Source organism: Oncorhynchus tshawytscha, linkage group LG14 (genome assembly GCF_018296145.1).
Source record: "Oncorhynchus tshawytscha isolate Ot180627B linkage group LG14, Otsh_v2.0, whole genome shotgun sequence".
Classification (NCBI taxonomy): Eukaryota; Metazoa; Chordata; class Actinopteri; order Salmoniformes; family Salmonidae; genus Oncorhynchus; species Oncorhynchus tshawytscha.
The window spans coordinates 26,547,098-26,565,567 of NC_056442.1; the positions used below are offsets into that span (position 1 = coordinate 26,547,098).

Here is an 18,470-nt window from a genome sequence, read left to right on the forward strand (position 1 = left end):
TATGCTGGATCTGGCTGACAGGACCAGACACTACATGAAGTAGGTCACGCTCCAACTGTGTGTCCATGCCAATTATCATCAGCGAGGCTTGATATACCATATGAATCATCGCAGGCCCCCCTAGCCCTCTAATGTTTTCATGACTGCCACATTGTGCCACATTCCTAATCGTTTTCCGATATACAGAAATCCCATGGGCATTGGACTCCATCCCCATTACTATAAGGAATCATTGTGGTGTGTACAATGTCAAGGTTAAATGATTACACATCAAACCGTCATATCCATTTTCTAATGAATTATATTTAATTGTAATGACAGACCTAGATTTGGCATCTCCTTTTTCAAAAAGCCTGTTGCAGGTGAAGCTAGTACATAGGGGAAAGGACAATTCATTCAAAGGTGTGCAACTACACCTGTTCTCCTTTGATATCAACGTTTACTGATCCTAATTCCAGTTATTTTAGATTGTTTAATAAGTCTGGGGTGTGTGTGTGTTGAGTACAAAATTAGCAGCTGTACTTCAAACTACATTTTTAGCTTCTGAAATCAGTCGGACTTATTTAACACTCGTGTAATAATGGCACAACAGGAAATTGCTTGAACGTTTGCCACAGTACCCCTGGTTCTGGTATGTGCTTTTTTTTCACTATTCAGAAAACAAGATCATCCCGCATTTGAAGCGGATATTTACACACACACACTAGTCTCTCAGCAGAACATACATTTTTCAAAACATTTCCCTCTGAAAAAAAGTAAACCGAAAGTGAAACAGAATTACAGCATGCACTTAGTTGCTAAAATCTGATGTTCGGCACAAATAATTGAAAGTCTTTATTGCAAAATAGATCTGTAACTTTTCATTTAAAACAATGCTGCACCAAAAACCAGTTGAGCCAGCGGAGGGGATGAAAACCAGTGAGAGCGGGTCAGTTGTACATCGTCATGTGGAGCCACTACAAATCAGAAAAAGGGTGAGACAATAAATCAATATTTAATTAAAATGGCTATCCAAGCCATTATACATATGTAATCACATGCAAAAGCGGCCTTTTCATTCATGTTAAGTCTGCCGTATTCTACATGTTTACTAGGCTGTGAGAAAAAGAGTAGGTTTGGATCATCTGTCCTGTATGCTTTTACCTGTCTGTAGCTAACTGATATGGTCCCCATTCCCACAATGTCATAGGCTTCAAATTTATCTGTGAATGGAGCAAACATGATGAATTAGACCAAATACCCTTACATACACATTTCTCTTGTATGATTATTAGTTTATTCTAAGTGCACCCCAAAAGTAACACATTTTAATCTTTCTTGTCAGTAACACATCTTCAATCATTTAAAATCCCACATCAATCAGACTTCCTAAATTCCTATTTTCAGTCCTTGTTGGACCACACCCATGCCCTCCCTTACGAATCATGCTGTCCAGTTTCATCAGCAGGTAAAGGAAACCGGGGTAACTGATTGTCATGTCTGGCTCAGTGTAGCGCAGGCCGATCAGCTCCAGGACGAAGTCATCCACCCCCATGCCTAGACCAGACCAGACAAATACATATCAACTCATGTTCAACCACATAACCTGCTGTTTCAGCATTGTAAATTCTGTTGGTATAAAGTTCATGTGGACCAATAGGGACTGAACATGAAGAGTGGCATTTTGGCACCCCCTAAAAGGCACCAATGGAAGCTTGTCATTAGATCATGTGTGTTCTACCTGCAGCTTTCAAGGCAGGTGAGACTTCAGGGTACTCCAGCAACTGGGATTTGTTCTTATCAAACGTCAAGAATATATCCTGTTAAGTGGAAGATCAAGACCAGCATGACTGAATAATATTTTCAGACAAATATAACTCAAATCACTTCGCATGCATCGAAGGGGTCGTATGATTATTGAATCACCTCAGTCACATGATTGAATCAGAGAAGTCACGGATCACTATTATATTTCCTTTAGCCAATCATAATTAGACTTCAAAGACAAAGCAATCTTTAGCCAATCAAACCGCCCAATCTTATCATATTGAAAGAACAGAATGATTGAAACTGTAAACCTTCCACTGACAGATGGCTTTGTATGGTTTAGACCTTACTGTCCATTTCCTGATCTTGTCCCACAGTGCCTGGAACCCCTGCCAGTCCAGCTGAGCTAACCCCCGACTCTGGGTTGACACTGCAGTCAAGGAAACAGCCCATCAAAAATGCATGGCACAATTAAGGTCTTGGTAGATCAGCAGCCCAAGTGAGGTCATGGTGGACAAGTTACCCTACCTTTGTATGTCTATGTACATACATGGCAAGTGTGTAACATTCCACATTACATAGCTCCCCAAAAAAAGGGCTATGATCTTCAAACAATCGGCCTAGCCGAGGCTCGAACCCCTATGACCAGGGGGTATATGTGAGCTTAGACCGCTACACCAGAATCTGGTATATATTTAACCTATATTAACATGTTTATTGATCTATATAAACTACTGACCATACAGCCATGTTGAGACTCGATGCAGACTGGTTCAGCCATACATGTATTTTTTTCTCCAAGAGAAAGGATACATCCGTGAGGACCACAAAGCTCTTGCAGTGCTCCAGGACCAGCTTCTTCTCGCTCCCCGCCAGCACTGCAGGCCACAGCCCAGGAAAAGAGCAGGAAGCCACACAGACAAACCGTCAGTTTGTAACAGTTAAGACTTCCTCCTGCAGTGACATCACTACTTCCTGAATGTTCCCGCTGTAGTTATGGCTTATGGAAGACTGCTAAATCAGTAGAGAGATTCGTACAGTTTTCCAGAATTTTCCAGGTGCATGTTGGCAAAGCAATGGCTACTGGTTGACAGATGCCATTAAAACAAGCTGCTGTAAAGGGGAAGTGTGTACATGGTAATCGAAGGTGTGTCTTAGCTCCCATTTTTGAGGGACGATAGCGGTCCATTTTTGGAGCCAAACCCTTACCTCCGCCTTTTATGGCCTCGGTAAGCAGGTTGAGAAGCTCCAAAGGTCGACACTCTCCTTTCTGTTGGGAGGTTAGAAAAAAAGTTTTGAAAGTCAATATTGCACATCTTAGGCTAGAATGGAACAGTTTACATGGAACCTACGGAACCTACTACATGTGTTCTCACCATGTTGCGGTGCTTTTTAAAGAGCTGTCGTGTGGCCTCAGGAGAGGGCAGAGCCAACAGGTGTGGAAAGGAGGGCCGCAAGAGGGAGATCTACAGTGGAACACACAGGATGATCCATTTAGTTATATCACGAAAACTCATACTAATGGAAACAGGAGGTGTTGGATTGTGGATACTTTGGACATCAATGCAATGACCTCTACCTGTGTGGGGGAGTTTACTTCAGTGCCGGGCTTCTCAGCTGGCCTGCAAACACAAAGAAAATACAGAATCATACGATTTAACTTGAAAAACAGACCTTTTAATTGGTGGATAAACATACACACCGAGTGTATAAAGCATTAGGAACACTTTCCTAATATTGAGTCACATCCCCTTTGGTCCTCAGAACAGCCTCAATTTGTCGGGGTATGGACTCTACAAGGTGTCCAAAATGTTCCACAGGGATGCTGGCCCAAGTTGACTTCAATGCTTCCCAAGGTCAAGTTGGCTGGATGTCCTTTGGGTGGTGGACCAGTCTTGAGACACATGGGAAAACTGTTGAGCGTGAAAAACCCAGCAGTGACGCAGTTCTTGACACACTCAAACCGGAGCGCCTGGCACCTACCACCATACCCCGTTGAAAGGCATTTAAAATCTTTACACTTGCTCATTCACCCTCTGAATGACACACATACACAATCCATGACTAAATTGTCTCAAGGAAACAGTTCCTCCACACCGACTGTGGATTTAACAGGTGACATCAATAAGGGATCATAGCTTTCACCTGGATTCACCTGGTCAGTCTGTCATGGAAAGAGCAGGTGTTCTTAAAATGTTGTAAACTCAGTGTAATTTAGAGAGCCTTTCCTTGACTGAGAGCCGTGAAACTAACAATTATCATAGGTATCTCTGCCTCCAACAACCAGTCATGGACTGGTCCACTCACGTCGCATTGTTGCCCTTTTCTGTCAACACCCGCAGGATGAACTCTCCCTGCTGATTGGTATCCGCGGTGGAGGGGATGATGACATAATGGCCGGGCGCTAGGCGACCACGAATCACCACCTCCGTTCGCTGGGCGTAACCCTGGGTGCTGATGAGTGGGCGGCGCAAGCTCAGGTCCAAAGAGGACAGGTAAGAGCACTCTGAGGCAGCCTGGGAAGAGAGGGGTGGATACAGTAGGGTACATACACACACATTTCCACACTGAGAAAAAAATATGCCACACTCAAATATTCCCTGACTTCTTCCTCCCTTCTTTTTTTCTCTCATATTTAGTGTGGCTCATTTAAATCTACTCTGGCTGTATTTCCTGTTGCGTGTGTATGTCTGCATACAGTCATGTGCTGGTTTACCTTGTAGATATCCAGGCCGATGCCCAGGTGGACTCCTCTGAGTCTCTGGTGCTTCTGCATGAGGGCCACCAGGAAGGAACAGGTCAGCTCAGGGTCACTGGGGTCATCGTCCTCTTCCAGCAGGGTCAAGTGGAACTGAGGGTTCTGCCAGAACCAGCCTGGACAGATACACAGATGATGTACAATACTAAATATGTATGTTTCAATAAGGCACACACATGGATATCAATCTATTCCTTCTCTGATTATGTATGACTGAATTCATTTTTATTTCATAGTTGTGGTGTGTGTGTCAGTAGCATTGTGACTTTTCCCACCCCCTTTGGGAGAGCCCCCGGCGGAGATGTGTGGAACCCAGCTTCCATGATGCATCGTGCAGTTCCATGGCCTCTGTGTGGCACCCGGCTCGCTCAGGGTCTCCTCACTCAGGTGACACACCTCCATCGACTCAAAGTTCTGACGGAAGTCCGACACTGCCATCCTGAGCGAGGAGAGAGAGAGATGTTATTAATATATGAGAACAGGTGAAGTATAGACACAAAGAGAGAGTCTATGAAGAGAGGTCCACTTACCAGAACTCACCGTCCTCCTTCTGAACCCTGTCCAGACGCTTCTGCTCCTCCTCACGGACATGACTCCACTCAGGCCTGTGGACAGACAAACACACTGTGAGGAACCTGCCCCCCACACACACACGTAAATGGTATGATTAATGGGTTAATAGCTAGCTAACCCATTCATGTCACTCCAGGGTCCCTCCCACTCCATCTTTCCCCAGGGGTTGTGAACACGGACCAGCTCCACAGTCTCATACTTCGTCTTCACCTGAGCGGAGGAGTGAGAGAGACAGAGTCACCCAAACTGAAAACCTATTTGACTATCAAACACAGGAAACCCAACTCCACTGAATGTGTGCAGGTTTTGGCTGGTGGCATTAAGACACTTTTGGCCTTGGTGTGCAGTCATGAATCAGAGAGTGAATTTGACAACAGAGGTGGGTAGTCTTACATGTTCAAGCCCGGTTACAGAGTAGGCATGTCTGAACAGGATTCCAAACTCATTCCTCTGCTCAAGGGGGCCCTGTGGGAAAATGAACCCATGCACAACATATGTTAATGTCTAAGCAAAGTAGAACAGAAGGTTATATTACCGTGTTCTGCTCACTGATACAATTATAGGAGTGGGTTTGAATCCTAATACACGTAGAAAGGTTATTCCATCAGAAAGATGGAGGCTCGGCACCTACGTTTCATCACCTTGTCCCCTGTAACGTTACACACACACACCTGGCAGTTGGCACAGTTGATGAGTGCTCCCTTGGCCAGAATGGGCTTGAGGAAGGCTGCCAGGTCCTTGGGCAGAGAAGCCACAGTCAGCACCTCCGTTATGCCCCCTGTCATGTCCACCATGGCCTCGTGGGGGAAGCCCATGTTCAGGGCCCGATAGCCTCCCTTCAGCCTGACAGAGAGGGTCAATCACAACAGGTAAGATTGGAGGTCAGAGCAGCATTATAGTGCAGTGGACACACTGGTACATCCTGGTGTTATCCACTTTGGCCTTACGCAACTAAAGCCACACGCAGGAGGTAATTACACTGACAAGATAGATTGACGTAGACATGCAGTTCTAGACCAACTCGGAGTTAAAATATCAAATCATTGCATCCACAAAGACAATGTGTGTGTGACAGGATAGCAGAAAAAAACAGCATGCATAGAACACCAAAGATCGCAGAGACAGACACTGACTTGGCGTAGGCCTTCTCCAACAGAGCACTCCAGAACTCTCTTTTCTCTGAGGAGCACAGGTAGATCAGCTTGCCCTTTTGCGTAGGCAGCAGGTCATCAACCTTCACCTTCTCCCACTCGCCATACTGCCAGAACTATAGACAGACAGGTTTTCATTTTAATCTCAGGGATAGGCATCAACAAACTCCAATTAAAATAGTCATTCACCCATATGTCCTATAAACAAGAGTGCAAATTCAACAAACCTTGACAAATACTGTACAGCCTAATTAGGTGTGTTTAATGTCCTGAGGCTGACCTGGAAGTAAAAGCTGCCGTTGTAACCCTCCTGGAAGCTCTGCCCATTGGGCACCACCCGCTCCAACAGCGGGCGATACAGGGAGAGGGATGCCACCGCAGACAGGAACCAGCAGTCATCTAATCAACAGAGAGCAGGGGAGGACAGAGGGACAGGTAAAGGTATATTATATCGCATTTACGTCACTGGGTAAGTCAAGGGAGAGCATGTTTAGTAATTTGATGATGACCACCTGTCGTTTACTGTACAGTAGACATACAATTCATTAATGATGTCAAAGCCATTCTGTGCTCTAGGGTAGAACTTTGCTGTCATGACGTGGCCCTTTCTGGGTATAGAGCGTGGCATCCCCCTCGCTCTCCTTTCTTACACCCAGGTTCTGTTATCTCAGGTTGTCAATTCCTTGAGGAGACTCTCTCCTCCTGACCATGCAGTGTAGAGAGAGAGAGAGAGTTTCACAGTAGAACAAAGGAACTTCTTCTACATCACAGAACTTGAGAACTAAACAATATCCATGTTTTGGTGAATGTGTAAACGGTCGGTGGAGAAGCCAGCTACGACCCGGTCCGTTTTGGGTTTATGTTTGTGACCTCATGAAAGACAATACAGCCACATTACCATAACTCTGTTTATACAGGTGCCTCCGTTATGAGGTTTGCATCTAATTATTGTATAAAATGAATGACTAAAGATTAAACTATTTATGAAATTATATAATGCTATGTTAAACCGTTAATGTGAGAGAATTGTATTCCCTTTAAAGTTTAACTCAGTCATTGGCCCGCCCCCATGAGCACAGGCATGATCTGGCTCATGGGACAGTCCTTTTCTACTGTTACGAATAAAAACCCCACCTGAAGAAATCCTCTTCAGACCATGCGTACCTCTAAGGTTGAGTAGAAAAAACCTCAGTATAAGCTAAGGTTGTAATGGTTGTTGAATTCCTAACCATACCACGTGGAGCATTGGCCACACCGGTGGAAATGGTAAAACTCAGACTATCGATCCCGACAGAATAAGAGCAAATCTTCGATACTAATTACTAGTCTGCAGCTAGAAATGATGTCAACCTGACATGCGAAGATCGACAACTGCCGAAACATCTATTCTATAAGAACATTTTTGAATGGTACTCTGAAGTAACCATTCTAATCAAGAACAGAAGAGACGCTTGGATGAACTTTCCAACGGAAAGACGGACGATTCCAACAGAGATCATGACGACACACTGAGCGTAAATATATAGTGATTGCAATTATTCCTGAATGAGTGAGCGTTTGTGCAAAGGATTAGCATTTGAATTAATATAAATTATCAACTGTGTAGTGACTCATTTTTGTCTTTCCCGCCCTTCTCAGTCCACACCCACTTCCCTTTGTCCACCAAGCCGTCATATCGGTTTAGCCCACTAGGGAACCTCCCCTATCATTTCCTTGTAACCATATCTACTGTGTTGTTTGTTTATCCATTTCTGTGATTATTTAGTTAGTACATAAATGATTAAGACAATTGATGTATGGATGATTCATAGTAAAGGCTGGGTTCGTGCAGATAACCAACAATTTACAATGTTTGGAATGAGACTAATGTGAGGTAAAGAATAATTAATTAGTTAGAAGACTAATTGATCAGATATTAAAATATCTGAAGAGTTAAATATGGAAAATTATAACTTTGCAATCTGAAGATTTTCCTTGGTGCCCCGACTTCCTAGTTAATTACATTTACATGATTCGTTTAATCACGTAATAATAATGACTGAGAATTGATTTGATAAAATAACAGTCTTCACTTTAATGATGCCAAAGACACGACATTGCCATCAATGGCAGAAAACTTTGGGCAATAAGGAAACAGACAGATCAACCTTACCCCAGCTTATTGTGGTACTGCAATGGTTGGAAACAAGACTAAGGGCTCTATTCAATCTGTAAAGCATTGCAGATTCCTCAATAGACATTTGAAGGTAATTTCTGATTGAGCAGATATATGCAGTGTTTACAATGAACGCAGCCTCCACTAAAAAGCGGAAACATTGACATTTAAAGGCAATCACGCTGCAACGCTGAACTCCTGCGACGCAGATTGAACAACACCCTAATATGTAAGGAGGCAGGTGTTGGAAAGCCACTGCTTCGGGCAACATACATAGGCATTTGTTGTACTTACTCAGAACTCCCTGACACACGTCCATACGTGTTGCTCCATCCACTATGAACTGTGCTGAAGGGCAGATATCCTGGGAGAGAGGGAAGAGAAAGCAAGACACAACATGCCTCTTAATAACAAACCTTTAGCTGAGTGTCCCCTTTACTGGGTGAGATGAAGTGGATAACAACATACCAGGGACACACTCTGTTTACATAATCTAAAGTAGTGTAGAGACTTTAACCCACCTGTCCTCACTCACAACTGTTGCTTTTTACAGTTTGTTTTTTATTTATGATTGACTGAACACTACTAGGCCTCCCCATAGATAAATAAACTGAAATAAAAGTGCAAAGATACACGGTGACGGGCATTGTTGACCTAAGACTCCATCTTCAATGGAGAGAAACAAAGCAAATACAACAGGAGACCTTTGTGTCTTTATGACTAAAACCAGCCGACCAGACTTAGCCAATTGTCAAGCTGTCATGAGAGCCATACCTTGAGGCTAAAATCACTATGATCTAGTCCTGCCCTAGTGCAGTAGTCTTCAATCCAGGGCCTGAACTCATAAAGCATTGTCCAATAGTAGGGCTATTCAACTCTTTCTTACACTACGAGGTCTGGAGCCTGCTGGTTTTCTGATCCATCTGATAATTAATAGCACCTATGATTCAGTAATCTGGAGCTTGATACCCACCCTGTGGATCAGGGCCAGGCTGGAAGATCACTGCCCGAGTTTCTCACCACTTCATTGACATTTGAGTGACAAAAGCTAAACTCTATACCAAACATTACCCACACAAATCTAATCTGCATCTGTGGGTTTTTTTTTTAAATGGTGATTGTCAGTACATGCATGATTCTTAGCACATCTATGCGACCTGAAAGAGAAGTATATGACACACCCCTAAAAACTTGCATTTGTCATGCATTGAAAATAACTGTCCATTAGAGACCTCCGTCCACCCCTGTTGTCAATGCAAACATATCACACTCACAGTGTATTGCAATTATACATAATATGGTATGTCGGATGGTTTTATTAAAACACACTTATTTTGTAAGAGAGAAAGGTTTCCATTTAAATTAAGTATTTTCATTAATTATTTTTTATTTGTTTATGTTATAACAATGTCATACTGCGCTACCTTTGGGCGTCTCCATTCTATGGCGGGTTGAAGAATCATATCTCCCATTGGAAAGTCGTAGTCCACGAACAACCCATCATCCATTGAATTACCGCCGTTACCATGTTTTTGAAGAACTGGAGTAGGTTTGTCAGCAGTAAATGACGAGAGCCACCGTTTGGAGTTAAACGAGCTTCCGAGATCATCCGTCGTTGCCTCTGCTGTACCTATTTCTGCGACCGGAGTCTTCTTTTCATTACTGTCACTCATACCGTCGCAATTATTTCTGAATGTCCTTACAAAACCGATATGCTGTTTGTTGTGCAGTTAAAATAGTGTGCATGCAGAGAAACCCTTCAACTTTTAAAACACTTGCTCTATCCACGTTTCAATTATTATCCAGGAGTTACCGTACCAACTTTTCTAGAGTCTTCTGACTTTGTAGTCATGAACCGATTTACCTTGTCAAAATGGCCATTGGCCACACCCTCGTTACTGCAATGTAACTCACCTGTGCAGCCTTCGAAAGTCTCGCTTGCATGCGCACTCTCATGATTCATAAATCGTTGCATGATCCAAGTCATATAAATTGAACAAAAATATAAACGCAACATGTAAAGTGTTGGTCCCATGTTTCATGAGCTGAAACAAAAGTTACCAGAAATGTTCCATATGCACAAAAAGCTTATTTCTCTCAAATGTTGTGCACACATTCATTTACATCCCTGTTAGTGATAATTTATAATTTGCCAAGATAATCCATCCACTTGACAGGTGTGGAATATCAAAAAGCTGATTAAACAGCATGATCATTACACAGGTGCACCTTGTGCTGGGGGCCATACACAGCTACTCTAAAATGTGCAGTTTTATCACAACACAATGCCACAGATGTCTCAAGTTGAGGGAGTGTGCAATTGCCATGCTGACTGCACAAAGTCCACCAGAGGTGTTGTAATAATTTCTGCATAAGCTGTCAGAAACCGTCTCATTGAATCTCATCTGTGTGCTCGTCGTCCTCACCATTGTCTTGACCTGACTGCAGTTCAGCATCAAACCGACATCAGTGTGAAAAAGCTCACTATATTTCCATGCTACAGAAGTGTGCTCTTCAAAGATGAATCCCAGTTGCAACTGTACCGGGCAGATGGCAGAAAGCTTGTATGGCGTCGTGTGGGCGAGCGGTTTGCTCATGTCTACGTTGTGAACAGAGTGCCCTATGGTGGAGGTGGGGTTATGGTATGGGCAGGCATAAGCTCCGGACAATAAACACAATTTAATATTATTGATGGCAATTTGAATGCAGAGATACCGTGATGAGATCCCGAGGCCCATTGTCATGCCATTCGTCTGCCGCCATCACCTTGTTTCAGCATGATAATACACTGCTCCATGTCGCAAGGATCTGTACACAATTCTTGGAAGCTAAAAATGTCCACTTCTTCCATGGCCTGCATACTCACCAGACCGCGTGTTCCAGTTCCCGCCAATATACAGCAACTTCGCACAGCCATTGAGAGGGCAAACATTCCACAGGTCACAATGGCACCGGAGGGGATGGCTGACGATTTACGTGCTCCAAACCAACTGTGTTATTTTATTAGTTTTTTAGCGTTGTTTGTAACTTATTTTGTACATAATGTTGCTGCTACCTTCTCTTATGACCGAAAATAACTTCTGGAGATCAGAACAGCGATTAATCACCACAAACTGGTAGAAGCTTTCTCCTTTAACGAGTCCAATGAATCCGACGTAAAGGATATACTGCTTTCCCAGGAACAGGCCCAAATCCTTGCCATTTGCGTGAAGAGAAGACGGAGAAAAAGGGGTCGGAGGTCAGGCTGCCTTCTGAGAATTCGTAGGCAAGTGAGTAAACCCCCAATGCCATCCGTTCTATTGGCAAACATGCAATCATTGGAAAATTCAAATTGATGACCTACGAGCCAGATTAAACTACCAACAGGACATTAAAAACGGTATGTTTCACCGAGTCGTGGCTGAATGACGACATGAACAACATACAGCTGCTGGGTTTTACACTGTATCGGCAGGATAGAACAGCAGCCTCTGGTAAGACAAGAGGTGGCAGTCTATGTAGATTTGAAAACAACAGCTGGTGCACAATATCTAAAGAAGTCTTGAGGTTTTGCCTGCCTGAAGTAGTGTATCTCATGATGAGCTGTAGACCACACTATCTACCTAGAGAGTTTCTGTATTTTTCGTAGCTGTCCACATACCACCACAGACCGATGCTGGCACTAAGACTGCACTCAATGAGCTGTAGACCACCATAAGCAAACAGGAAAATGCTCATCCAGAAGAGGCGCTCCTAGTGGCCAGGGACTTTAATCCAGGGACACTTAAATCGGTTTTATCAAATTTCTACCAGCATGTTAATGTGCAACCAGAGAAAAAAATAAAAAAATAAACTCTAGACCACTTTTACTCCACACACAGAGACGTGTACAAAGCTCTTCCTCGCCATCCAGTTGGCAAATTTGACCATAATTCTATCCTCCTGATTCCTGCTTACAAGCAAAAATTAAAGCAGGAAGCACCAGTGACTCGGTCAAAAAAAAGTGGTTAGATGAAGCAGATGCTAAGCTACAGTACTGTTTTGCTAGCACAGACTGGAATATGTTCCAGGATTCTTCTGATGGCATTGAGGAATACACCACATCAGTCATTGGCTTCATCAATACGTGCATTGATGACGTCATCCCTACAGTGACTGTACGTACATACCCCAACCTGAAGCCATGGATTACAGGCAACGCACTGAGCTAAAGGGTAGAGCTGCCGCTTTCAAGGAGAAATCCTGCTATGCCCTCCGACGAACCATCAAACAGGCAAAGATTCAATACAGGACTAAGATCGAATTGTACTACACCGGCTTCAACACTCGTTGAATGTGGTAGGGCTTGCAAACTATTAGACTACAAAGGGAAGCACAGCCAACACCTGCCCAGTGACACAAGCCTACCAGAGGTGCTAAATTACCTCTATGCTCGCTTCGAGGCAAGTAACACTGAAACATGCATGAGAGCATCAGCTGTTCCGGACGACTGTGTGATCACGCTCTCCGCAGCCGATGTGAGTAAGACCTTTAAACAGGTCAACATTCACAAGGCCGCAGGGCCAGACGGAGCACCAGGACGTGTGCTGCGAGCATGCGCTGACCAACTGGCAAGTGTCTTCACTGACATTTTCAACCTCTCCATGTCTGAGTCTGTAATACCCACATGTTTCGAGCAGACCACCATAGTCCCTGCCCAAGAACACTAAGATAACCTGCCTAAATGACATCCGAGCCATAGCACTCACGTCTGCAGCCATGACGTGCTTTGAAAGGCTGGCCATGGCTCACATCAACACCAGTATCCCAGAAACCCTAGACCAGTGGTTCCCAAACTTTTTGTAGTCCCGTACCCCCTGTAGCACCAGGGTCAGCTCACTCTCAACTGTTGTTTTTTGCCATCATTGTAAGCCTGCCACACACTATACGACACCAGCCATATCCACCGCAGCAGGAAGAATTAAGTCCTCCACAATAGTATGGGGCTTGCCTGTCCTAGCCACTCAGTAGCTCACCATATAAGACTCCTCTAGCCCCTTCCTATTCATGATATCTGTTGCTTTTAGACATGTCTTACTACTCATAAGTCTTAATTCTCGCTCAAAAAACTCTGAGGTCTTATTTTTTCAAATTGGCATGTTTTGTTTCTAAATGTCGGCACAAGAGTGAAGGTTTCATCGAGTTGTGAGATAGTACTTTTGCACATACACTACCGGTCAAAAGTTTTTGAACACCTACTCATTCAAGGGTTTTTCTTTATTTTTACTATTTTCTACATTGTAGAATAATAGTGAAGATATCAAAACTATGAAATAACACATGGAATCATGTAGTAACACAATAACTGGTATTATCAGGCTGTATAGCTAATTACGCTTGCTCTTACTCAGTACATTTATTAGCTAGCTAGTGATTAGCAGCTAACAAGATTTAAGAACAACTTGCTAAGAAAAATACAAACTAGCTGTTTGCAGATGTAAGGAACATAAGCTAATAGAACGCTAGTAGATTTATATTAAGAAGCAAAGTGACAACTGCATCGTTGTCATCAACAGTGCTGCGTTGACCATGCAGACCGAACACAAGTGTCTCGTGGTTGAGGAACATCAAATGCGCTCCTTGAGCGTCAGGGTGGCGTGGCTAGGTCTGTGTGGAAAGCGGAATAGGGAGAGTGGAGAGAGATGACTCAAGTAAGCGAAGTAAACTATAAAAATGGATGTTACACACTGCGTATCACATTTAACAAACCAAACATTAAAATACCGGTATAGAAGGTAAAGTAAAAACCCAGTGGCCCGTGCATCAATACCAGTATATCACAAAAAAAAACAGTATACCGCCCAGCCCTAGTGATACAGACAACTGTGTTAATTTAGTGACATGCTAAGTCAAAGATAAAATAGCACTCTCCTTAGGCACACCCACATCTTATCACAGGTTTTATATATATATATATATATATAAAAAAAGGGGGTAAATACAGTCCCTATCTTTGGTAGTAATTCCTGGAATGGACTTAATGTTATCAGACTAGGTCAATGTAATCAGTGAAAAGATCGGCACACTTCAGGTCTGATTTTGAATGGATAATTAACATTTATTGTAAAAGGTTGGTTTGAGGAATATGTACTGCTGTCTGGCTGATTTTTTTATTGTGCATTGAGTGTGCAGATGCGTCTGGGTATCACTGAGATGTAGCCATGATGCTGGATACACCTGTGGAAGAGGGACAGAAACAAAGGAAAATACAGGAGAGAAAACAGGGAGAGGAAGACAGGGGAGCAGGAGAAAAAGGGAAAGAGAGAAAAGAAGGTCAACAAAATTGTCTTTCCATGAAAAGTCTTAAATCTACACTGACAGGAGGGGGTGTAAGGAAGAAGTTGAACTTTGAAATTCTAAAAGTGACTACAGACGAGACAAAAGCCACTTCACTGGAATACCAGCAAGCAAGACAGAAACTGGGACACAAGACAAGGAAACACTCACTCTCAAAGTCAATCTTCTCCACAATGTTCTTGGGCTTGACACTCTCCTCCTGGTTAAAGATGAAGATCTGCCCTTCCTCATTCTCCGTCCACCCGTACTTGCTCATCCACACCTTCACCTGTGTGTCTGAATGGGGAGCAGGAAGTCAACTGAGCTGGGGGAAGTGGGATATGACTTACAGATAATTAACACTGTAGAGTCACTGAAAGGAAATCAATAGGACAACACTCTCCAAAAGAAATACATCATAAATCAATGGCCTTTACCAAGGGGGTCACCCAGCATCTCAGCTAGAAGTCGATGCTCAATGTTCTGGTATGTGATTCCAACCACATGGCAGATAACTGTGGAGGGAGCAGCAGTTAGAAAGGCTATTATCAAGTTTGTATTGCAATATTATACAGTCAGCAACTAACTTGATTTCCATATGTTCTACTCACACTTGCGCACTGAGTCCTCAAAGCCTGTGATGCCATCAATGAATTCCCTGTTCTCCTCCAGGCTGGACTGAGTGACAGACAAAGGAATGTACCATACAATCATACCATTTGGAGTACTGGATGTCTCACTTCATAATAAAGTCATGGTAGGGGTTGTCTATTGGTACAGCCGTCAATCTCCAGTTAGAGCCACAATGTAGTCATGTTTAACCTCAATGTTCTGTTTGGAACCATTCCTTCATATTAGAATACGATCCCCAAAATTCTCTGACAATGACTGGAAAGTTGAGTGAAATGAGCAGGGCAAAAAGCAGGTGAAATAAAGAGACAGACCAAGATATGGATTGTGTACATACCCAGAAGGACTGGAAATGGCAGGTCTCCAGGAGGTTCCCCAGGTACAGGATCTGCCTTATGGGGCGCTCCTCCTGCTGCTTTACTGTAGTCAAGGAAAGGCACCACACACACAGCAAACAACTGGCCACATAATAGACAGTAACGTCCACACCAATACCACTCAATAAGGTATACCGCCCAGGACTAAATGATTGTCTGTTTTTGAACAAATTATTGTCAATGTTGTTGTTGACAGGGAGTACAGAAATGGACAAACCGCACTAGCTGCAGGGTTTATACAGAGCACCGAAAGGATACGTGTGTCTGGTCAATCATGCACTTGCACAGAGTAAAGTCTGTGTGTGGTAGGTTGGTCAGGGCCTTGAGCAGAATTTGCGACGTCACTGTGACCTGGAAGTAAGCAGGGTTGAACTGGTACCTATAGGAACAAGAACAGCATCTCTGTTATTGATATAGCCATGAGTGGTGTTCTGCTAGACCAAGAATGTACACCTTAAGGTCCAAGTACCTTATGTTATTTTCAGAGGTAGACTGGCTCTGTCAGCCAAACAGCCAGATACTCCATATAAATGTGAATCATTTCTCAATTGCGATACGGTTCTAGAAACATAAAGCTCTTTACCTTCATATCACATCAAAATAATTTCACAAATGCTAAATATAAACTTACTGTACACACTTTTAACAGTCTTTATCACAGATGCAGCAGACAGCATTTTTCATTGACAACACATTTCTGGCGGCCTTCTTCAGTTACATACAGGTATTCGGAGCATGCTAGATAGTAGGGATGTGCATCCCTCCCTTACAAGCACGATTCAATACGCATCTAGAGACATGGGCTCCGATACAGGTACGATACTATTAGTTTGAAAAGATTTGGTGCATTTTGATGCAACGCACAAACAATTGTTGCATGAACACATTGATTTAGAATGGAAAATTAATATCTGATACTGATCGAGCTCAGGAGCTGGATCGGTCTGAGTCGACTTCTCTGAGCTGCCCTGTGTGTTTGTGTGTGTGAATGATGTAGTATGTGCGGAGCCATATGGCAGACCGAGCGTCTACCACTGTTCATGTAAAAATGACCAAATGCACTGACTGTTTAAATATTTTGTACGGTGAACCTGGCAATCGGAAAGCGCCTATCAGCAGTTGTGCTGATGTGCGATCAGTTGTGTCCACCCGGTAGCCCACACAGCTCCACTGATAAAAAATATATTTCCACAACACATTTGGGAACAATGACCAGCAAATGACATTGGTTGTCATTTAATATTGCCAGCAGCATACCACCCTGCATACCACTGCTGGCTTGCTTCTGAAGCTAAGCAGGGTTGGTCCTGGTCAGTCCTTGGATGGGAGACCAGATGCTGCTGGAAGTGGTGTTGGAGGGCCAGTAGGAGGCACTCTTTCCACTGGTCTAAAAAATATCCCAATGCCCCAGGGCAGTGATTGGGGACACTGCCCTGTGTAAGGTGCCGTCTCTCGGATGGGACGTTAAACGGGTGTCCTGACTCTCTGAGGTCATTAAAAATCCCATGGTACTTATCGTAAGAGTAGGGGTGTTAACCCCGGTGTCCTGGCTAAATTCCCAATCTGGCCCTCAAACCATCACGGTTACCTAATAATCCCCAGTTTACAATTGGCTCATTCATCCCCCTCCTCTCCCCTGTAACTATTCCCCAGGTTGTTGCTGTAAATGAGAATGTGTTCTCAGTCAACTTACCTGGTAAAATAACGGATAAATAAATAAAAATAAAAATATCGTAAAAGCCATTTTACAAACATCTGAACGCTGAAGGTGACTCGCAGATGTAGCCGGTTCTCTTTTGGCATTGTGGAAACACTAACCTTGTTAATGTTCAGATTGCCGGGTTGATAACAAAACTTGCCCATACAGAAGAAGCCTTCATCCAATTACTTATGTGTAATGGAATTGAGATTCATGATCAAGGGCTGCTTCCCACCCAGCAGACAAATCGAACTACATGTGTTAACCATTTTGTGCTAGCCTAACAAATGTGATAGTAGTCAGACAGTCAGAGGTAGGGTGACTCACAATTTGAGGATAGCCAAATTGGCCTCTAGGTCGTATGCATTCTCTTTAACTTGTGTTTCCACGTAGCGTTCCAATGTTGCAAGGTTCTCTGGGTTGTATCTGTAAGAGATCATAAACGATGTAACATTAAGGGCGTGTGTTCAACAGATAGCCGACACAGCTAACAAACTACAACAAGTTGAGCAAAAATATGCATAGAGTCAATCAAGCTACAACCAAAGAACTGTCAAATGATGTTGTGTTAGGTAAATACCGTTAGCTTAACGTTACGGTTTACCGGTAAAAGCCTGTGTACCTAAATAGCTAACGTTAGCTTACAAGTAGCATTGGGTAAAACAAAGATCTGTGACACAAACACGTCGTTAGATGTTGGATATGTCTAATAAATGACCCCCAACAGCTAACTGTAACTTTCTATATAATGTCAAACAATCAAATGTAGCTAGCATTACGTAGTAGCAGCAAACAAACTGAATGGGCTAGCTAAGCTAGTATTTGTCAAACAAGTCTGCATACCTATCAATTCCTCGTAAGAGCTTTCCCACGTTGGCTCTCATCTGCTCGAATGAAGACGCCATTTGATCCAAACTCGTATTGCGGTCTTTTTGGTGCTAAATTTGAAGAAATCCGCACGTGGACCGAGAAGTGGAAAAGCGAGTGAGTGGAGCGTAAATGTCTTGGAACGGAAAGGGCTGTGGTGACTTGACGTAAACAGGAAGTTAGTTTACTGACGGACCACTAGTTAAAAACTGCAGAACAT

At 43.3% G+C, this 18,470-nt stretch overlaps 2 protein-coding genes across 2 annotated transcripts; both read right to left on the bottom strand.

Annotated features, from left to right (window-relative positions):
- Positions 1-283: 283 nt before the first annotated feature.
- On the bottom strand, positions 284-10,270 carry zgc:85932 (uncharacterized protein LOC405875 homolog). Its single transcript, XM_024444769.1, has 20 exons — positions 9,808-10,270; positions 8,678-8,747; positions 6,509-6,627; positions 6,211-6,344; positions 5,749-5,920; positions 5,471-5,542; positions 5,196-5,287; positions 5,035-5,109; positions 4,780-4,943; positions 4,463-4,620; positions 4,054-4,262; positions 3,326-3,368; positions 3,123-3,212; positions 2,956-3,016; positions 2,560-2,624; positions 2,097-2,165; positions 1,721-1,799; positions 1,420-1,536; positions 1,144-1,202; positions 284-956 (listed from the first exon to the last, which is right to left on the bottom strand). The coding sequence occupies exons 1-20, from the start codon at positions 10,054-10,056 to the stop codon at positions 930-932; spliced, it is 2,124 nt and encodes a 707-aa protein (XP_024300537.1). The 5' UTR covers positions 10,057-10,270; the 3' UTR covers positions 284-929.
- A 4,163-nt stretch (positions 10,271-14,433) lies between these two features.
- On the bottom strand, positions 14,434-18,409 carry LOC112266877 (eukaryotic translation initiation factor 3 subunit K). Its single transcript, XM_024444770.2, has 8 exons — positions 18,227-18,409; positions 17,711-17,809; positions 15,943-16,063; positions 15,645-15,722; positions 15,289-15,355; positions 15,115-15,192; positions 14,849-14,974; positions 14,434-14,578 (listed from the first exon to the last, which is right to left on the bottom strand). The coding sequence occupies exons 1-8, from the start codon at positions 18,286-18,288 to the stop codon at positions 14,547-14,549; spliced, it is 663 nt and encodes a 220-aa protein (XP_024300538.1). The 5' UTR covers positions 18,289-18,409; the 3' UTR covers positions 14,434-14,546.
- Between the last annotated feature and the right edge of the window lie 61 nt (positions 18,410-18,470).

Coding starts and splice junctions, on each gene's coding strand:
- zgc:85932 (XM_024444769.1), bottom strand. CDS start 10,056: ATGAGTGACAGTAATGAAAAGAAGACTCCGGTCGCAGAAATAGGTACA. Junction 6,345..6,508: donor ACGGCAGCTTTTACTTCCAG/GTCAGCCTCAGG, acceptor GTCTGTCTATAG/TTCTGGCAGTATGGCGAGTG. Junction 3,017..3,122: donor TTAAAAAGCACCGCAACATG/GTGAGAACACAT, acceptor ACCTCCCAACAG/AAAGGAGAGTGTCGACCTTT.
- LOC112266877 (XM_024444770.2), bottom strand. CDS start 18,288: ATGGCGTCTTCATTCGAGCAGATGAGAGCCAACGTGGGAAAGCTCTTA. Junction 15,723..15,942: donor GCATGATTGACCAGACACAC/GTATCCTTTCGG, acceptor ACTACAGTAAAG/CAGCAGGAGGAGCGCCCCAT. Junction 14,579..14,848: donor GGAGAAGATTGACTTTGAGA/GTGAGTGTTTCC, acceptor CCTCTTCCACAG/GTGTATCCAGCATCATGGCT.